The sequence below is a fragment of the Nyctibius grandis genome, chromosome 10, assembly GCF_013368605.1.
Source record: "Nyctibius grandis isolate bNycGra1 chromosome 10, bNycGra1.pri, whole genome shotgun sequence".
Lineage (NCBI taxonomy): Eukaryota > Metazoa > Chordata > Aves > Nyctibiiformes > Nyctibiidae > Nyctibius > Nyctibius grandis.
This window is the reverse complement of record NC_090667.1, coordinates 2,451,517-2,470,231: the sequence shown is the minus strand read 5'-3', so window position 1 is coordinate 2,470,231 and position 18,715 is coordinate 2,451,517. Positions and strand designations below refer to the sequence as shown.

General features: G+C 41.8%; 1 protein-coding gene across 2 annotated transcripts in view; it reads left to right on the top strand.

The window, feature by feature from the left end:
* The window catches only part of FSTL4 (follistatin like 4), a 219,524-nt gene that overhangs the window by 59,867 nt on the left and 140,942 nt on the right, over positions 1–18,715 (top strand). For both annotated transcript variants that reach the window (XM_068409411.1, XM_068409410.1), the window contains exon 3: positions 9,040–9,288. In XM_068409411.1, the coding sequence (XP_068265512.1) occupies positions 9,040–9,288 (249 nt within the window). The remainder of the gene's footprint in view (positions 1–9,039; positions 9,289–18,715) is intronic.

Here is an 18,715-nt window from a genome sequence, read left to right as displayed (position 1 = left end):
CATGGAGTCAGTAAGAAGATCCCTCCACCAGTTGTTTCCCTTTCTGAAGAATGGCTCAAAACTGATTTATAAAAACGTCCTTTCTTCTGTGTCCCAACGCAGATGTAATACATCCTTGTTCGGTAGTTGCATGATTGTAATTCTCCCCATAATGGACCTGTTTGGCTCCTGCCTCACACTTCTGTTATACAGTAACGCTCCTACACTTGTAATCTCTGAGGCATCTAGTCAGGAAAACATAAATGAAATGTCTTAGGAAAAAAATGTGAAAAGACACTGTGTGACCTCAACAGTTTCCAGCGTGAAGTTTATGCTGATTTCGGTGTGATGCAGGAATGCTGCTGACCCCGCTGCCGGGGCTGCCTCTTCCATCAAGTGAAGTAGCTATGAGTCAAACATGCATTACACTTCACCCGAAGTAAAACCCACCCAAATACAAAACACCGGCACTAACACAAACCCCATTACAACTAAATAGCTTTAATACCTTTTTTTTCTTTTCTCTCCATTTATTTCCAGCAAATGGCGACTTTTACAGGAAAATATCGGGGCTCCGAAATAGCCTCACAAAATGAATGCAGTCCCTAATTTGCACACAGCTGTCTGCCTTCGTTTGTGCTCAGTGACAGAGGTGTCACAAGTTGTACATACACACAACTATTGATAAACTCCCGCTGGAAACTTCTGTCCCTGGAAATTAATCTAGATTAGGAGAGGAGGGGCAGGAGAAGGGCCAGTAGAAGACCCCATAGATTTATTGTCTTAACAGACCAAACTGAGTTGTCCCTGGGGGTGGATTTGCAGGCTCACGCTCGCTTCCTTTTGAGGGTAAGAGCTTGCTTTGGTAAAGGAAAGTGACTGGTTTGAGAATTTTATTTCTGGCTGCAGGAGGTGTGATGGGTGTAGGGGCTCACTGAGGTGGCTCAATTCCAGTATTTGTCCTTATTGTTTGCACAGTTGAATGCTTCTGATGGTGGAGCAGAATGAAGCCTGTTCCTCCAAGTCACCAAGTATTTCCAAGTAATGCTAATTACTGGGTGGAATATGGAAGTTTCTGGAAGACCTGGTGTTGAACTACGGCGTTTTTAGGTTGTCCCCAGCGCCAGCCTCCATCCTTTTGTAGCAGCAAAGGAAACAGGTGAACGTCTGGTGTTTCTACCTCTTTTACATTTTTGGGCTGTGCTTTAACGTAGCTTGAAAAATGTTTTTCAAGAATGTGACTTCATTTGTGAGGTTCAAATATGTGATGTGCCCCTCTTAGAGAAAGGAGATGCTAATGGCAGTGCTGACACAGGCATCGTTGTGATGGCGCTAACTGAGGTCTCTATAATCAATCACGTTGAAACCTTGCGCGGTGGCACTTGTACAATTTGGTGCAAGCCAGATGTTTTTTTTACTAAGAGCAGAATTCAAGACTAATGTGATAAGGAAGCTGAATGGATATTAATTATAAAAGCTTGTTATCTATTCCTCTTCCAACCAAAAATAAATAATCAGAATAATGTTCTTTTTTTGCCACAAACACGACGATGAGCTGGCTTTCTGTTTCCGTTCCTTTTCCTCAATGAGCCTTATAAACTGATGCACTGAATGGGAAAATAAATAGGAAACTGGAAACATCTTTCTAAGCAATCTAATTTGTGCATATGTAAGGAGAAAATATGCATACAATAAATGCCATTATTTTCTGATAGATGGTCTTATTGCAAAGTAATGAGTCAAAAAATAGGAGGAGGAGAGATTTCAATGAAACTGTAGAATACCCCTCAGGTGGAAACTTGGCATCTTTTATACTTGAACCATTCTAATATCACAAGATGTCCTGCGCTTTTACATAGGCATGAGAAGCGATGGCCATGCGTGTCCTCCTGCCACTGCAGCGTGGCCCAACGCACTTGATTTATGGATTTCACCCCCCTCAAAGTAGAAATGGTTAAAGTGAGGGTAAAATTTTTAAAGATTTGAATCAGATATTGAAAAATAGGTGGAAGTGAGAGACTGCTGCCTTGTGCCAAGGAGATTTGGGGGCAGCGCCGTGTGGAGGACTCTGGGTTCAGGGTGAGTTGTGGCTCTGGAGGGTGGAGGAGCCAGGGGAGATGTGAGCAACTTGGAGGGGGGAAGCCTTGGATAGTGTGTCCGGGGGGGAAGGGGAGGAAGCAAAAGGTAACATGCATGAACAGATTTAAAAATTAATAATGCAGATAACTGGGAAGATCGAGACTGTTCAGCTTGCCTCCAGCAGCTCTGCTGGTGATGTAATTGGAGAAATCGCCAGGAAAATGGGCAAGTCATCTATAGTTATTTAATGATTGGATTCTAACCTCCTTGTAGTCTCTGCCACAAGAACTTCGTTGAAGGAATAGCAGAAAGATGCATGACACCGCGTTATTGATTTCTCATGTCTTTTATAGTAGTCCGTGGAGTGCAGGGGCTTGATGTGCTGGTCAAAGGATAAAAGACCACTGAAAACACGGAGAGGAGTAAGGCTGGTCCTGAGAATGAAAGTGAAGGAATGGGGCAGCCAGAAGATTGATGAGCAAGATTAAAGGCAACAAGACTGATTTTGAGCAGTGACCTATGGGAATTTCATTGCCTGCCTTCAGAAGAGTGTATTTTTCTGATGTGGACTTTTACCAAAGAAACCAAATATTAATGTGATCTGTTCCCTCCGGATCTGGTACTGGAAAGCTTCTGCATTCTTCAGACTGTGTGATTCTGAGATAATTAAATACACAATGAAGTAAAATACACGTGTGTGTGCGTATATATGCATGTGCATACCCACGCACGCTGCTACCCAGCTTCACTGGGTTGCTCACAACACTGTAAATATGGGTACCCAAGGAAACATTAAACTAAATCCTTCTGACCAATGCAGGCAATGTACTGGTCATACACTAAAGTGACGTTTGCTGGCTGGTTAGGGGGAGCTTGCAAAGGCAGGGCAAGGTGTGGTGCCAACAGGAGCTGCACAGCACGGCAGTCCAACAGATCTAGGTCTATACTTGCTGCACAGTGGTAATGTAATAAAACTGCCTTCAGCGTGCAGTACCTATCATAGATAACTTTAGATAAACATTTAATAAAGAGCAATTTTAGGAATTGCCTCTTTAGTAGCTCTTCCAAGAAGAGAACAATCAAGGAAATTGTGCATGGCAGAGTTTCATGGCAAGGATCTAAATATATATGGTCTCATATTGGCTGGTATTTCTTTCTCAGTAATCTGCTTATATGCTTCACTTAGTCGGGATCTTTTGAACTGTATGTGTCTGTTGCCTCTCTTTTCATGTTAGTACCCTCATAAACCAGGATACCACCCAAAATAATATTTAATGAAGCTTTTGATCTCATAATGGATTCAAAATGAGGCAAAAATTAGGCTAATTACACTAGGAATAGCACAGTTACTTGAAGTTTTTTAATGCCTTTTCATGGTATCATCTCTAATGGGTTTCATAGTTGTGACAGATACAGAAAGTAACACTAAACCCCACTTTCAGATGTAAAAATTGATATAGAAAATTTTCCTGTGGTTTTTGAGTGCTTTCTTGCTGTTATTTGCAGAATAACTTCATGTTGTTACTGAACTTTGGTTGAGCAATTCCAGTTTGTTTGTATTTATGTTAAACTGGACACACATTAAGCAGTTCCCTTGGTGCTGGTGTCATCGGTGTAACTATTTGTTGCACTACTCCTTTCCAGAGCAGATTTTCCTTTCTTTTTGGTGTTTATTTTTTAAGATCTGCAAGAGTCCTGCTGAAGTAATGTGGCCATCTCGGAAGATTTGCTAGTTTTTGTTCTGAGAAGGTTTTCTGTGTCATCCTGTTTTTTCTTTCATGTAAACAGCTAAATTAGTAAAAGTGACCAATTTTCTGTCCTTCCCTTCTGAGGCTGATGTGTGTCTCTGTCCTGCTCAAAGGTGTGCACACGCATACACACACAGAGTTATCTCCTGCACCTTGAAAGGAAATAGTTTATGTCAGTAGCAAAATGTATGCTTGAAGCACGTCTCATTTTCTGTATTTTTCTCCAGGATAAGTCACTGTTTTTTGCTTTATAAAAATAAATAAATTATAGCACCAAATGCTAGTAACACAGATAATGAATGCACTGTTGCCGTGCCCCTATTCCAGGTGACTCACCGTGGCTTTTCTGCCTCTCCACTTTCATAACAGGCATGCAATGAAAAACCATGAAACTTGGAGCAGATTAGTATGAAATTTCTGATTTATGTTTCCTTTCTCATTTATTGCGGTAGGAACAACATACGTAGCGCGCACATTTGCTAACTGAACAGAAGCCAGGTGCAATAGTCACGCATCTGAACTTGTGTTACTTCCAACCATGAGTTATTCAAGATATATATTAAAGATGGGGAAGGAAGGTTTAAGGCGCTGTGCTGCAGCATCTGACTTCGTATCATCAGCAAAAGTGAAGTTGTGGGAAGTCAAGGTATGGGAAGCATCTAAACATCCGTGTATGTGAATAGGTGTGTGTAAATACGTACTTGAACACCTACACCTCCATGTGTGTGTGCATTGGGTGTGTATATATCTGCGTGTACTGGCAACTTAGGGTTTTCAGCAGTAAATAGTGCTTACAAGTGTGATGTTTTAGACCATAGAAGATTATTTAATGTGGGAAAGGGAAAATGTTGGAAAACTGATGTCAGGATGCTGGAGGAATAGCTCGTGACCTGTTTACCTAATGGAAGCAACAAGCGAAGTTTAGAGAATTAATATTTTTATCATGTTGTAGAGGGTTTAATTTTATTTTTTTGTTATGTTTGCAAGGTGCAGCACTGCCTTTGAAGGACTTGGGGTAGAAGCTTCCCATTTCAATTATACCAATAATTAGAGCTTCCAGTTTTGGCTCCAGTCCTGATGTAACATCTAAACTTTTTCCTTCAGCAATAAAAGTGGGTGTCCAGCTGCCGGCGGGAGCTCACTGTTACTTGAAGGCAAACTGGCTTTTTACATGTAAATGGAGTAATTTACATTTCTGCAGTGTATAAGCAAGTTTTTATGAGTAGCAATATGATAGAGCTGTTCGGTTCTTGGTTTTGCTGTATGTGTGATGGGTTTGTCTGGTTGGTCTTAATTGAAGTCTGTGCTTGTTGTGAACCCAACCTTCCCTTGAACTCTTTTTGCTGAACTAAGGAATAGGGTTGTATTTGGGAGTAAAAAACTTGTCTGTGAGCCTTAGTCTGATCTGTAACATATTTAGTGGCATGTAAAAGGTAGATGAGGTCTCTGTCTTCATGAATTAATGAGCAGTCAGAGGACGTGTATTCTCCAATGTGGCAATAACATCTTCATTTTCTTATTAAAGTCTTGTCTTGAGATGAAGGCAGCCTGCTAAACAGCCTTATGAAATTCCTGAACTCAGTTATTTTACTGCTTGCCCCAAGCTTTTGTGGGTTTTCCACTGGAATTCCAAATTTCTCAGGGTACCAATTTGAGAAATCAAATGTATGCAAATAGGCTTCCTTTCTCCATCCTGCTGGCTTTAATACAATATAACAACTCAGACTCTAGCCACGTTGGGTAAACTTAACTAGTGTTGAAAAGTGCCTTGTTTTACAAAATGATCAATTTTTAACCTAAGTAAATGACTTTCTTTGCGACTAATAAATTAAATAAATTATGACTTTCCCCATGCAGTATAGTGGGGCTTGTAAATACTGTGAGCAGTTGGTAGTTTCACTTGATTACCTTTCCCATTTCTGTTTTTAATAATCCTTGTAAGAGTGGGGAATTCAGTCACTTTTAATAATGTGACAAAAAAAGTAGCAATGGCAGGCACGTTTCATGCCGCTGAGCTACACACCACTGTCCTTCCTGGCTTGGATGCTGCCCATGGGGTCAACCAGAGCAATCGCAGAAGGTCCCTTTCTGTGGTGTGGCTCTGGATTAATTAATTAACTGGATGAAGACAACAGTGCTTTTACAGTCAAATACCTTCTTTCCTCTTGGTTTCCCCTGGCTCCCTTCTGTTTCACATCCCGTTCCTGTCCTTCCCTTGGTGGAGGGTCCGTCTGTACGGCTGAGTGTGCTTGTGGGGATCTTTAGTTCTTCAAAGGATTATGCAAATAGTAATTGAATTAAAGAGCTGCTCTCAACGTTGTCAGATTCTGGCAAAGACATCCCATGGTAACACTGTTCTTGCAGACACAGATTGTGGAGGACTTGGACTAGTAGAAGGACATCAGGATTCCCGAATACGCAAATCTTGCCTTTCTGGCTGTTTGCGGGGCATCCTGCCTACCCCCGTACCCAGCTTAGGTGTGTTTAAACAGGAATTCTCCATCTGGGAACACAGAATAAACCAAACTCTGAACAAAAGAAATGAGGCATAAACACAGACAGGCTTTCTACAGTTTCTCCATAGTAGCCAGGGTAGACATAGAAAAGCCAAAGTATTTTGTCCTTTTTTATAAGCTGGTGCTTAACCAAATAAATCTTCGGTCTACCATGAAAAAACTTAAAATTTCCATTGCAATAGGAATATTGTTTGTCTTCAGTAATGCTAAGTTTATATTAAAAATCAAAATACCAAAAATACTTGAGGCTCCAAGAGGGTTTTTGCTGCTGACGGTGCCTGCAGTAGCTGTCGGGTGCAGGGTGCAGCTGTGGCCTGCCCAGATGTGACCTGGTGCATTGAATCAGAGCAGCCCACCATGAACGAGGAGGCAGAAATAGCCTTCAGCGAGATGCATGGTGCAGTCCTCAGGTGGTGCTAGCTCTGAGAGATCAATTTTTAGCGATCAAGACAGCACAGGAAGGGCTTTGCTCTAGTTGTATCTGAATTACATTTATATAGACAATAATAGCTCCTGAATCTTGATTTTTAAAAATAACTTAAGCATCAGCAACAGTCTCCAAAACATGTTTTTGAGGCACATCGTGATGGATGAGCCAAGTGCCTGTACAGGTGCAGGTCCTGCCACCAGGAGGAGGAGGAAGGAGGATGCTTGGCCAGGGCTTCCTCAAGCCCTGATCCTTCGTGCCGCTCTGATCTGTAGCGGACACCGTAAATGCAGGTGGCCTTGGCAGTGAGGTCTCCCAGCGGTCACAAAATTTGCATTCTTGAGGACATTTTGCAGAAACTCTGGAACAATTAGTAAAGTAAATAAAGAATATTCAGATACGTCTTGCAGGGACTGTATTTTTTGCACTGCTCAGAGATGCTTTGACCTTCTAGTTTATTACAAGTCAGGAAAAGTCAATATTTCTTAGCTTGCCAAGTTGGGGGAATTTTAATGAGTTATTGAGTCAAATAGTTAATCCTCCAATAACAGATTTTTTTTCCCTTTCAGATTTACAGTGATAAAAACAAAGGCTTAACAGGGACCGAGCAAAATGGGGTTTTGTAGAAACTTTTGCTTCTCTTTGTGCACATGCGTTAACCCCTTGATCACTAGTAGATGAAATGTAGCTTCAGCGCTGCGGCGTTTCATATTGGCATAAACTGCTGTGCAAGCAGGGGCTATATCGATGTTAGCAGGGAATTCAGCATGATAAGAAGGGATTGATAGTTTGAAGTAGCTAGTGCTGCTGCTCCTCACATCTCCACTACGTGTGATGGGAGGGTCTTTGGATGAGATCCGATCTGCTCTCCTAGGCTGAACTGCTCTGCTACTTGAAAAATCTCTGAAGGGAAGAGCCCTGGGTGCGTTTTGGAGGATGTTGTGGTGCTACAATAGTAGCACCACAGCCATTGTGTGGCAATGGTTGGACTCGATGATCCCAGAGGTCTCTTCCAACCTGATCGATTCTGTGATACAGTTGCTATGGGATTTGTCCCATCAGATGCTGGAGCACATCTGGAGCAGCGCTTCCACTTGAGCTTCCTCTGAAAACTAGCACATATCAAAACCTCGCCGAGAGCCAAACCTGCATGTGGTAAACGTAGAGAACGGGGATTTGCTTCAAAGCTGCCTTTCTGGTCTAGCCTGAGTCGCTGGCGTGGGCACAGCTGGAGGCTGCTGCTGTTGGAAGGCTGCGCCAGGCTGGCAGCGGGCTGTGCGCTACGAAATGTTTATTCCTGCTTTAATTATGCTTTTTGCAGCATCCCTTTGTAATTCTCAACTTTTTGTACTCCAATTAGCATAGAATAATCTAATTTCATCATTGAGTATAATGCTAATTATTGCTCTGAGTAGTGGCTTGGTTGGAAGTACCCTGTCCTGTATGAATTATCATAATGTTCTGTTGTAAGCCTTTAAGCGAGGAAACTTCAGAAGCAGAAAATGTTATAGCACAAGGGCAACTTCCTTAACCTTTTAGTAGTATCAACCAGCAGATAGTACAGTAATGTTCAGAACATTATATCTAATGAATTCTTAAAAGTAGGAGAAAGTTATTTTTTATATGTGTCATTATTCAGAGTGTGTGGATAGATACTGATGGTCACTTGTACAGCAAGCATCATCTTCCTGTAATATTCCCTTATCAAGTGATAAGTCTTCCTTGAGGGTTATTTTTTCAAAAGCTCTCAGCAATTGTCTGAGCTTTCATTGAAACCCATGTGAATTTTAGCCTTGGGCATGTTCTGCTTCTGGCTCACAGGGTGGAGGTTGGACTCTGAATGTGGACACTGGTACAGAAGCTGAAGTGCCAGCAGTTTGCTGCCCAAAATGAAGCTCCTCGTGGGTTTTGTGGCTGGAGGAGTGTAGGTTTTCAGAATTGCTTTATGAATGTAACTCATGGCCAAAGTTTGGGCACTGAAACTCTCACAGGATTTTATTCTAGGGTCTATTTTCGCAAAGGGCTAAAAGAACAAATGGCTCCGTGTCCATCACTCTTTACTAAAGCCCTTTCAGCACACACGTGATGCTTTGGTGGCTGGTAGCTGGAGGTCTGGGAGCACAGATATGAAGACATTCCCCAAACTGCAGTTGTGCTGCTATTCAAATGGGGTGCTTTTCCCCTCGGAAACCTTGTAGCTCCTGCTCCTGTCATGGGTGTGCTGCTACATCAGACGAGTACGGTCTGTTAGGCAAATATTGCTCACACTGACCTTTTCTGCTCTCCCCAGTGCTTTATGGGCAGGATGGCCTGCATGCGTCCTGTGAGAAGAAGTACTGCGGCCGGGGGAGCAAGTGTGTCGTGAACAAGGACACCAACCAACCCGAGTGCAGATGCGTAGAAGATTGCAAGCCCAGCTACGTGCCCGTGTGTGGATCTGATGGCAAATTTTATGAAAATCACTGTCAACTGCATCGAGCCTCCTGTCTGCAGAGGAAGAAAATCTACATTATCCACAGCAAGGACTGTTTCTTCAAAGGTAGGGCGTCGTTACAAATAAATACCTCAGTAGAACTTTCATCACTCATCTTACCTGATGAGTGGCCGAATGGTATGTTTTGTTTCTAGGAGATAAATTTTTCAAGGATGATTTATTCTAGGACACTGTAGAATATAACACAATGTTTTATGCAGCTATTAAGCCCCTGAGTGTCATCACCACCCAAAATGTAATCAAACTGGGAACTGGTAAATAATTAACATCCCTCTATGCATTGTGTGCACTGTAGTTGTGCTGCTCAGTACTTACAATTTCCAGTGTAATACATTTTTTAGAATCCGATTCATTTGCTAAGGCTCATACCAAGACAAAAACGTTAAGAAAAAGTATATGGTGTTACAAAAGGGTTGTTGCAAAAATGAGAAACAAAAACCTACTTCAGCAAATGACCCGGGCAAAGGAAAGGAGCTGTTTAGATGAAATAAGAGGAGTGGGAAGTGTACTGCCAGAACAGAGGTTTAAATAATTGTAAAGACAGTTCTGGATACCAGTAGGATGCATACATCTTCAGCTGTTTTACTGGTTCAATAGCAAATCTCATTATCATCATTGCACCAAATCACCAAAGGGATGGAGTCCTGTGTCATTTCCATTAATATTTTGTATGCCACGCACCATCCTGTCACAAATCAAGTGAGGCTGCAGTAGCAGGAGCATGTGATAAAATGTCAGGGAGTGGAAGAAATCGTAAATTATTTTACTTCTAATGAGAGGCCTTATAAAGGTCTCACTAGAGTATATCTTGAAAACTCATTGTCAAATGTGGCTCCATATACCTACAGAAAGATTTGAGTGGGTTGTTGCAAATGTATCCAGTGACATTTATGTGATCAAATGTGAAAATAATTCCTTTATCATCAGCTCACTGGGCACTTGAGCCCCTGAGGAGCCTGGCTGTATACAGAGCTTATCTATCACAGGTTCTTGTTTACTAACACATGCGGGTGCGTGATGCTAGAAGAGCCTATTTAAGAAACAGGAGCCCATTCGAAGAGTCTTATTTATGTATCCTCGTGATATCCTTTGGGGATAGAAAAGCATTGCTGTTCTTGTGCCTCGGAGGAGGCCCAGAGACAGAGACCAGCCCAAAATTTCCGGAGCTATCTAGGCACTGCTTTGCACAGCACTGCAAAGTCTCATTGATTTGGGAGGTCTGGCTGTGGATGGGCCAGAGGAGCTGGTCAGAGGCCTGACTCGGTGAACACCAGCTGAGCTGGGGTAGTTTGTCACAGACACGCTCTAAATTTACCAAAGTAGGGGATTAGGCCTAGGATCAATAGACCTTGTACGAAGTTAATCATGGAAAGGGGACACCTAAAGGCTTACTTGCAGGGACAGCACATGAGCAGGTCAGGGCGAAGAGGGATTTTTTTGCTTGTCGCTTTAAGAAGGAGCATCTGAAAAAGGTGCTTTTGCCCTGCTCCTAGTGCGTGTGTTCCTGCCTCAGGGTATTGAGTCAGATCAGGGCATGGATCTGGCTGGAAACTGCCTCCATCCCTGAATTTGATGCAGATGGGGCTGCAGTGTGAGAAACCTCCCAAAGAAAGGGGATCTTAATATATATTTTTATATATATATAAAATTAAATACAGATCTTAATTTCAGAGGCACTCAGCAGCCCCCCGACCCCACTTGATCAGCGAGTTTTCTTCCCCTGACTCCCCAAAAGGTGTCTTCAGACAGTTTTTTCACTCATGTACATCACCTACCTTCTTACGATGCTTCTGGCCTGGGTTTTTATTCATTCCTTATCGCATATAGCGTTAAAGAAAATGAGTTCTCATTGCAGTAATCAGTGCCTCTGCCATGGCTGTATTATACCTAATGATGCAATGTCACGCTTCAATACTTTCCTGAGCACACCATGAAATGCCGTCAGAAAGTAGTAGTTTTGTGTCCCAGTTTAAAGTAACCCGTAAACTCTTGCCATGGAGCGCTGCTTAAATCTGCTTTTCAGCAGAGTAACAGCTTTATGGAAGGGAAGAAAGAAACAAACTCACTTCTTTTCCCGCATGAATAAATACAGAAGTACTTCACACTGCTGTCTGCAGAGATAAAATGTAGAAAAAAGTTTACTGTAAGGAGGGAAGGACCCCACAGAATGGGACTCCATAGGAATATCTGGCTTCAGCCCTTGTTTCTGCCAGTAACCTTCTGTGTATCTTTTAATTTCTTTGTACTTTAGTCTCCTATTTGTAAATCAAGAATGACAGTGTTCTCGTTTAAATAGAAATTTGTAGTGAGCAATTAAGCTGCAGGATTATAAGCAACATTATAAATGAAACATAAAGCGTAAGAAAAATCTTAAAGGTGCGAAATACATTGTTTGAGCTGGCTATCAGGTGTACAGCTGTCAGTAGGCACGTGCTTTCTCTTTGTTTTCTCTCAAGTAGATAGATTAATTATTTGAGTACAATTAGGCCAATGAGTGGGCTGCTTCGTGGGTTTTTGTCCCAGTTGACTTCTTAAATTAAGACTTAAGTTCCTGTGTAGAGCTGAGGGACACCGCAGATTGCATCTGTGTGCTCTGCCAGTTTGCCCAGTTATCAGTGACAAACTAGGCGGACAGAGATCAAATACTCCAGTTCCACGTTGGTGACTGAGCTGGGTCTATCCACAGTAAACTGATAACAAAGCAAACAGCAAAGATCTTGTTTTGTGTATTTTGAGAAAGGATTTTTTTTTTTTTTTTTTTTTTTTTTAGATCTTTTAATGTATTCATCACATGTGAAGTGCTTTGTAAATACTGGTGTGTAGCAACTACTCGTGTGTGACTAGAAGCATTGCTTGATTTGTGCTGTGTCACCAGCATTTCATTCTGGACTAGCATCAGTATTAGGAAGAGCAGAAGAGAATTTGGCTCTGGGCTTGGGCTGGCTGGGCTGGCAAATGGACACGATGTCCAAGGTGGGAGCGCATGGAAATGTGGGTGAAGCGATGAGAGGTACCAGCAGGAGAGATCTCCCCGTGCTTCATCCTGCACCCTCTGGTGCAGCACAGTTTCCCAGTGCTGCCATGCACAAAAATACAGATGCCATCCCTTTCTCTCAGTTGACAAAGCAAATGATAAACAGGTGGAAAACTTCACTTAGGAGTTTGGAGCCCAGTGGGAAATACTGTAAAGCAGAAGTCCTACATCCAGAAGTCTCAGGAGAAATGTCACTCCTACTCATAGCTGTTCAAATTCTCTTTGATCCAGTTGTCTTCACTGGTGTGAAACATAGTTTGGTTTTCCCATAGGAAAACATTCTGTATAAGCCGTCTCTACTTCTGGTGGGTTTTTTGGTTTTATGTTTTCACCGTTTTCTGAGTTTCCGTAGTCATTTGATCTGACTGTTGGTGATTTTGACCGGATAACAAAATACATGAGGATAAGATGCTTTTACTCTTTGCCAAAGAGGAGAAGAAAGAAGTTCATCTTCCCAAAAGCACTCCCAGTACCCAGGAAAACCAGAAAGGTATCTGTGCTCATAATGACAATTGTCCCACAGATGTCCAAAGTGAGCAGTTGGCCTGGTAACGTTCCCATTTGAATAAACACCTTGGATAATGCCACTATATCATTTCAGGGCAGTGATTTGGACTAAGCTTTGCCTTTCCCATAGCAGTAGTCCCCTTTTTTCTGCTTCTATTCATTTTTCTTTCTTTTTGACTTTTTACACCCACTTGGTCTCTTCACTCATTTTTCTCTCATTATTTTTGGCCAGCAAAAGCTGCACATACACCACTCAATACAGGTTTTTCTTCCCTTATCTCCTTCCTTTCTCCAGAAACATCAGAGCAATGTACTTCTCTAGGAGTGTACATACATTAGAGAAATTCTGCTTAGAATTTCCATTTTCAGGATTTAGGAGTAATTTTTTCCCTTCTTTCTTTCCCTCCTCACTCTTTTCTGCAAGATCAGCAATCCTAAAGCTCCCCTACATCAGCCAAGCCCCTGCTAGAGGAAGGCAGCTTGTCCGAGCTCATTCTTTATTTTCTCCAGTTTTGACATCCTCTTTATCCAGGTGTATTGGGTTTTTTTATGAAAAGCTCAGCTTTTCTTGCTGGGCTGGATAGCGGCTTTGTACTGCAGCTGGTCAGATTTAGTTTGCGCTCTGGCATGAATTCAATCCAACTTAGTTGACCAAATTCTTGAACTTTCCATTATGTAAATGTGCTGTATCTCTGCCGATTACTTTATTCATTTTTTTTTTGATTCAATCCAACTTCTACTAAAGCTCTAATTTTATGAGCTCTGACAGAATTTTATGTGGAGAGATAAAAAAGCATGTTCATGTCTGCCATTCCAGTCCTGTTCTATTTCTTCCTCCAGTCTTTCCCAAAACGTCAGTAGTAATTTTTTCAATAATTTGGTCACATTGCTTAAAATATTGTTTTTTTCTTTTAAGCAAATACATGACAGTAATTTTCATCCTTACACAAGGTCAATTTTTGCCCTGTAATAAATAATATTTTTTTACAGATTTTATATAGAATTTGGAAAGAAATCCCTGTGGAATACCACCTGCCTTTCTCCTCTCCGTTACACACAGAGTCACACTGGTGGCTCAAGCCTTTCACTGTTGCTCAGAACAACATTTCATACCACAAACCTATATATAGTCTTCCAAAATGTACGTGCCTGTGTGCTGGGGTGTATGTGCATGTGCACATACGTGTGCAAGGGTGTATGCACATTGAAAGAGCGAGAAGAACTTGTTATCTCCTGACACTTGTGCATATATAGTATAGAGGACGGAGCCCGGCTCTCCATGGACTTGCATGGTGGAAGAACAAGAAATAAGGGGAAAAGCTGAAATGAGAGGCTCAGCCTGGATGTAAGAAGATGGTTTTCCCATGAGGATGGTTGAGTGGTGGGGCAGGCTGCCCAGGTGCCACCTCCATCTCTGGGGGCTTTCAAGACCTGGTGAGGAACAGCCCTGAGCGACCTGGTCTGACCCTACACTAAATGTTTAAATGCAGAGGCATCTTCCAACCCGTATCATCCCATAATCTTATGATTTCATGGCCTAAATGGCATCTTTCATTTTCAACTTCTCATCTATCTTCCCTCCAGTTCTCAAAAAATTTCTTTCTAATTATGGAAAATGATAATCTTCTGCATGTTGACAGAAAATTTTCTATGCTTGAATGTAAATGAATTACAAACTTGGAAAAAAAATACCCCAAGCAGGCTAATAACTTGTGCAATGTATCGCTGCAGTAATCTTGAGTAGATATGAATCCAGCCTCAGGTGGTGGTGGTTTATTTATTTCCTTTGTACTTTATTTGCTGTCCATGTGTTAGTTTGTTACTTCCAGAAGTAATTTGTTCTAAAGAATAGCATTCCAAAACATCTCTGAGAAGGTGGTGTATGTTTTGCTCATTTAGTGGTTGCAGAACAGGCAAACCCACTCTGTTGACTGCAAAGAAATCTGCTTCGTTTAATGCTCGCAGTCTTTCCAGCTGGAAAAAAAATCTGAGTGTGGACTAATGGCAGATTTCCCCACTGGCAATTAATATTTGCCAATTTAACTGCTGGCAGGCTGCTTCGGTGGCAGTGGGATGGGTTTAGAGTTGTTGGGAGGAGGCTGGGGTCTTCGACACGTGGGTCTGGCCTGTAATGATCATTTCAGTGTCCAATGTAAATACAGGAGGAGTTTAAAATATTATAAAGAGAGATAAGTGCTGTATATAATGGAGATATGTGCTTGCTCTCAGTAGAGCTGATACAGTTCTCACCATACTGAATACTTCAGGACTCTGAATACCAAAGGGATTCCTTACAATTCTCATGCTGCTTTTTCAGCTCCCTCCACTGAGACTTTTGGAGAGGGATCAATTTTACCTGGCTTTTCAGGCTGAATCCTCTTAAATGTGATTGACAGCTTAACTCCTTATAAACAGACTGCATCAATCTTTGGGGTAAATTATGGAAATTCCATTGATTTATGTGAGGATGCGAACATGAGGCAGTCTGCTCCTAGCTTTGGTAAGAGGAATTTTGTAGGAGTCTGTCTAAGGTATTTAAGAGTATTTTCCATTTTAAAAGACCTTTGCTCACATTAGTGAAATTCATGGAAGGGAAATCTTGGCCCTCTAAGAGTCAGTTGTGAAACTCTCCCTGATATAGTTTGGGCTTTCATTGGAAATTATAATGCCAATAATAAGAGAGCATGGAAAGTTTAAGCATAAGAGAAAGAATCAAAATTAGCAAAGGTCCTAAAGAAGTCCCACAAAAAGTCCCCAAAGACGAAATGCATGTAAGAATTATTTTTTTTTTAAAAAAAAAAAAAGAGGCTTTGAGAGCTAATATATATTAGTAAGAGGAAGCCTTTGCTGAGGACCTCATGGCCGTAGTGGTGATCCCAGAGGTGCAAAGAGAAGTGGGACGGGAGCACTGCGACGGACGCTAAATTTGACGTAGCCAAAAGGTGAATTATGCCCACTGTAACTCCTCGCAGCAGTGCCATCACCTGCTTCTGCTTCGCCAGAACCAAATCTCCATTTCCCTGATGCTGCCACTCTACATGGTCTGGTGACAGATTTCTGATACGGTCGGTAAAGCTGAAATGGGGGAACATGTAGCATGGATGAAGCTAGTGGAAAAAGTGGTGTTATCTAAAGTGATCCCTGTCCAGCATTCCCGGTGTTTTTATAGCTCCAATTTGAGGCAACGGCCATTTGGGGAGTGCAGGAGTAACTGTAATGGGGCCTTTTGTTTTTAATACGAAATTGGGTAAAGTTTGTTTTTTACAACGGTCACACGACTGGGGCCCCCGTGAACAGTTTTATTCGGTGACTGTTATCTATTTCATCTTATTTAAGGACCAGTCTATTAATCTTCTCCAGTTGCCAGTCTTGACGTGTATGGCCATAATATCTCCCATAAAACCAAACAGCCTCATATTACGTATCAACTAGTGAACAAAGGAATTAAAGGATATTTCAGCAGCAGTATTAACATCTTAAAAAAAGTAATAATTCTTCTTTTTAATTTCTTTCCCCGTTGTAATTTAGGGTGTACTGGTTGAACTGCAGTCACCGAAGACCACAGTTAATGAAATATGCAGCCTGTGTGCCTTGCTGGAGGACCATGCCAGCATCAAGCACTGTTTAGGAATCCCTGCTCTGCATGAACATGAAGGAGGGTATGATAGGTGATTAAGAAAGGGGTTGAAGGAACTGTTTACCCACTGAAAATAGAAAAGCTCAGCCTAAAACTCCGTGGCATGGAGGAAGACAATGGCAGCATGAGATGGTCTCAGTTTAAAGCATCCAGAGTTGCAGCTTGATGTTGTTGAGGGCAGAGAAATGAGATGCAGCTCGTTATTCTTTAGGGTGGCATCTGCTCAGCAGGCTCAAAGCCTGGCACTGGTAAAGCTTCACTGCAGTGATTTCAGGAGAGCTGAGAGGTGCTACTGAAGCTTGTTTTGATGCATAGCAGTTGTGATGGGGAGTGAAAGCAGAGGAGGAGAACGGAGAGTCAGAGTAAAGGATGTGGGGAGTTACGGAGGGACGTGGCTTGCATTTACCAGTTGGAGTTCCTGTGCAAACTCAGGTGCTGCTGCCTACAACACTCCGTATGTCAGGGATGTTTGTCTTTCATTTTACCTATTTTTGTGTGCTGTTTGCATCTGACATGCTTGTTGTGATTTGATGGCAGTCTGGACTCGTTGTGTCCACCTCACTTTTCTTCTTTGCAAATCAGGTTAATATTTATTGTACATGAATTTGGGAGCTTAAACCATACTTAAATATTGAAGAGCCCTATGTAGGAAACATTAAAGAAAACATTTGCTTTTTTTATATTGTTGAATTTAATCTTAGCTCTCACAGTTCTCTCAGCAATTTTCCAAACCGCTCTAGGTGGTGAATAAACTGGAGAAATGCCAGCAAAGTGGGGCATGATATTACAAAGTCACGAGTAAAAAGTGGCACGTTTACTGAGCCTCTGCATTGCTGAATCTCTCGTAGTCCTGAAAAGACCTTGAATGCTCAATTTACCTACCTTTTTGTCCCCAAATATTGTTAGTCTAATAACAGATATTGCCTTTCCCATAAACCCTGTGCTCATTTTAGTTTAGACCATAGCGGTTGCTCCAACACAACAAGAAGATCATAATTTTGGTTTGTTTTTTTGGTTTTTTGTTTTTTATTTCCCCTTATGTCTTCTTTTTCGACTCTTCTGTTGCTTCTGCACTAGTTTGGAGGATTTCTCATGTGTCAAATGTTATGAAAATACACTTGTGTCAAGCTATAAATTTCAGAATACAGTTTCCTTGTATCAAAAATGGATGGAATCAAACAATGTTACGGTTGGACTTGATGATCCTAAAGGTCTTTTCCAACCTAAATGATTCTATGAAGTGTCTCCCTCTATGGTTTTCCCAGTGGAAGGGAAGGATAGCACGTGCCATGTGTCACCCAAGTCATTTCAAGTGAAGTAAAACAAATATTGCATAAAGAGAGAGAGTGAATAGTTTTTTATACTTTCTTCACTGGCAGACATCAAGAATTCCTATTGCTGTTTAATTCAAGTGTTTTCTGTGTTGGGAAACCTTCAAATTTCAGTAATTCAGCATTATTGGAACGCTCTTTAAGTGCTTCCGCCTAGAAGAGCATCAGGTGGAAACTCAGGATGCTGGTTCAAGAGAGGGGGAATTTATGTATGTGCAAAACGTCACCTATGGAGAATATATCTTATAGCTTCATTTCCTTGTCATCACAAAGAGCAAATTATTTTCTCCGTGCTGGGAGGTTTATGTGAGAGGAGGAGGGAGCCTGGAGTTGGCTTGGTTGGGAGCGAGTGCCGAGCCTGGACCTCAGAGCGTGGGGGTACGCGTGGGAATTGCACACAGATCACTCATGTGCACCGTGTGGGTAATTCAGTTGCACGTAAGGAATATCCTATATTGTGATTTTTCTCCTAGGTCGGGGTTTCTCCCCAAGGCCAGTTGCCTTTCCTGGCAGCCACTGCAATCCTACAAGAAACTAGGTCCCAGTTTGGTGTGAAATTGCTACTGCAAAAGAGGCCAAGTAATTTGAACAGATTTCCTGTGAGCCATTGTTAGAGTGAAAATGAAAACCATGAATGTTTTCTTCTCCCCTAGTAAAAAACGCTGGGAATATTCCCTCAAAATTTGGGTCCTTTCAGAATTAGGTATCTTGGCTAATGAGTGTTCACAGGAACCAAGCGCTGAGCTCTTCAGTGCTCTTGTAACGCTCGTGAAGTTGTCTTCATTTCTCTAAAATTACATAAATTGTATTCAGAGAAAAATTACTGATTTAATTAAGGGCCTCACAAGTCTCCTTTTGAGAGGTAACGTGCAGTTTGGTGCCAGGCGGCTCTCCATGGGACACCTCCAGCTCTGTACTGAGACAGGGGCCAGGGAAAACCTTAATAAAAACAAAAAACAGCAA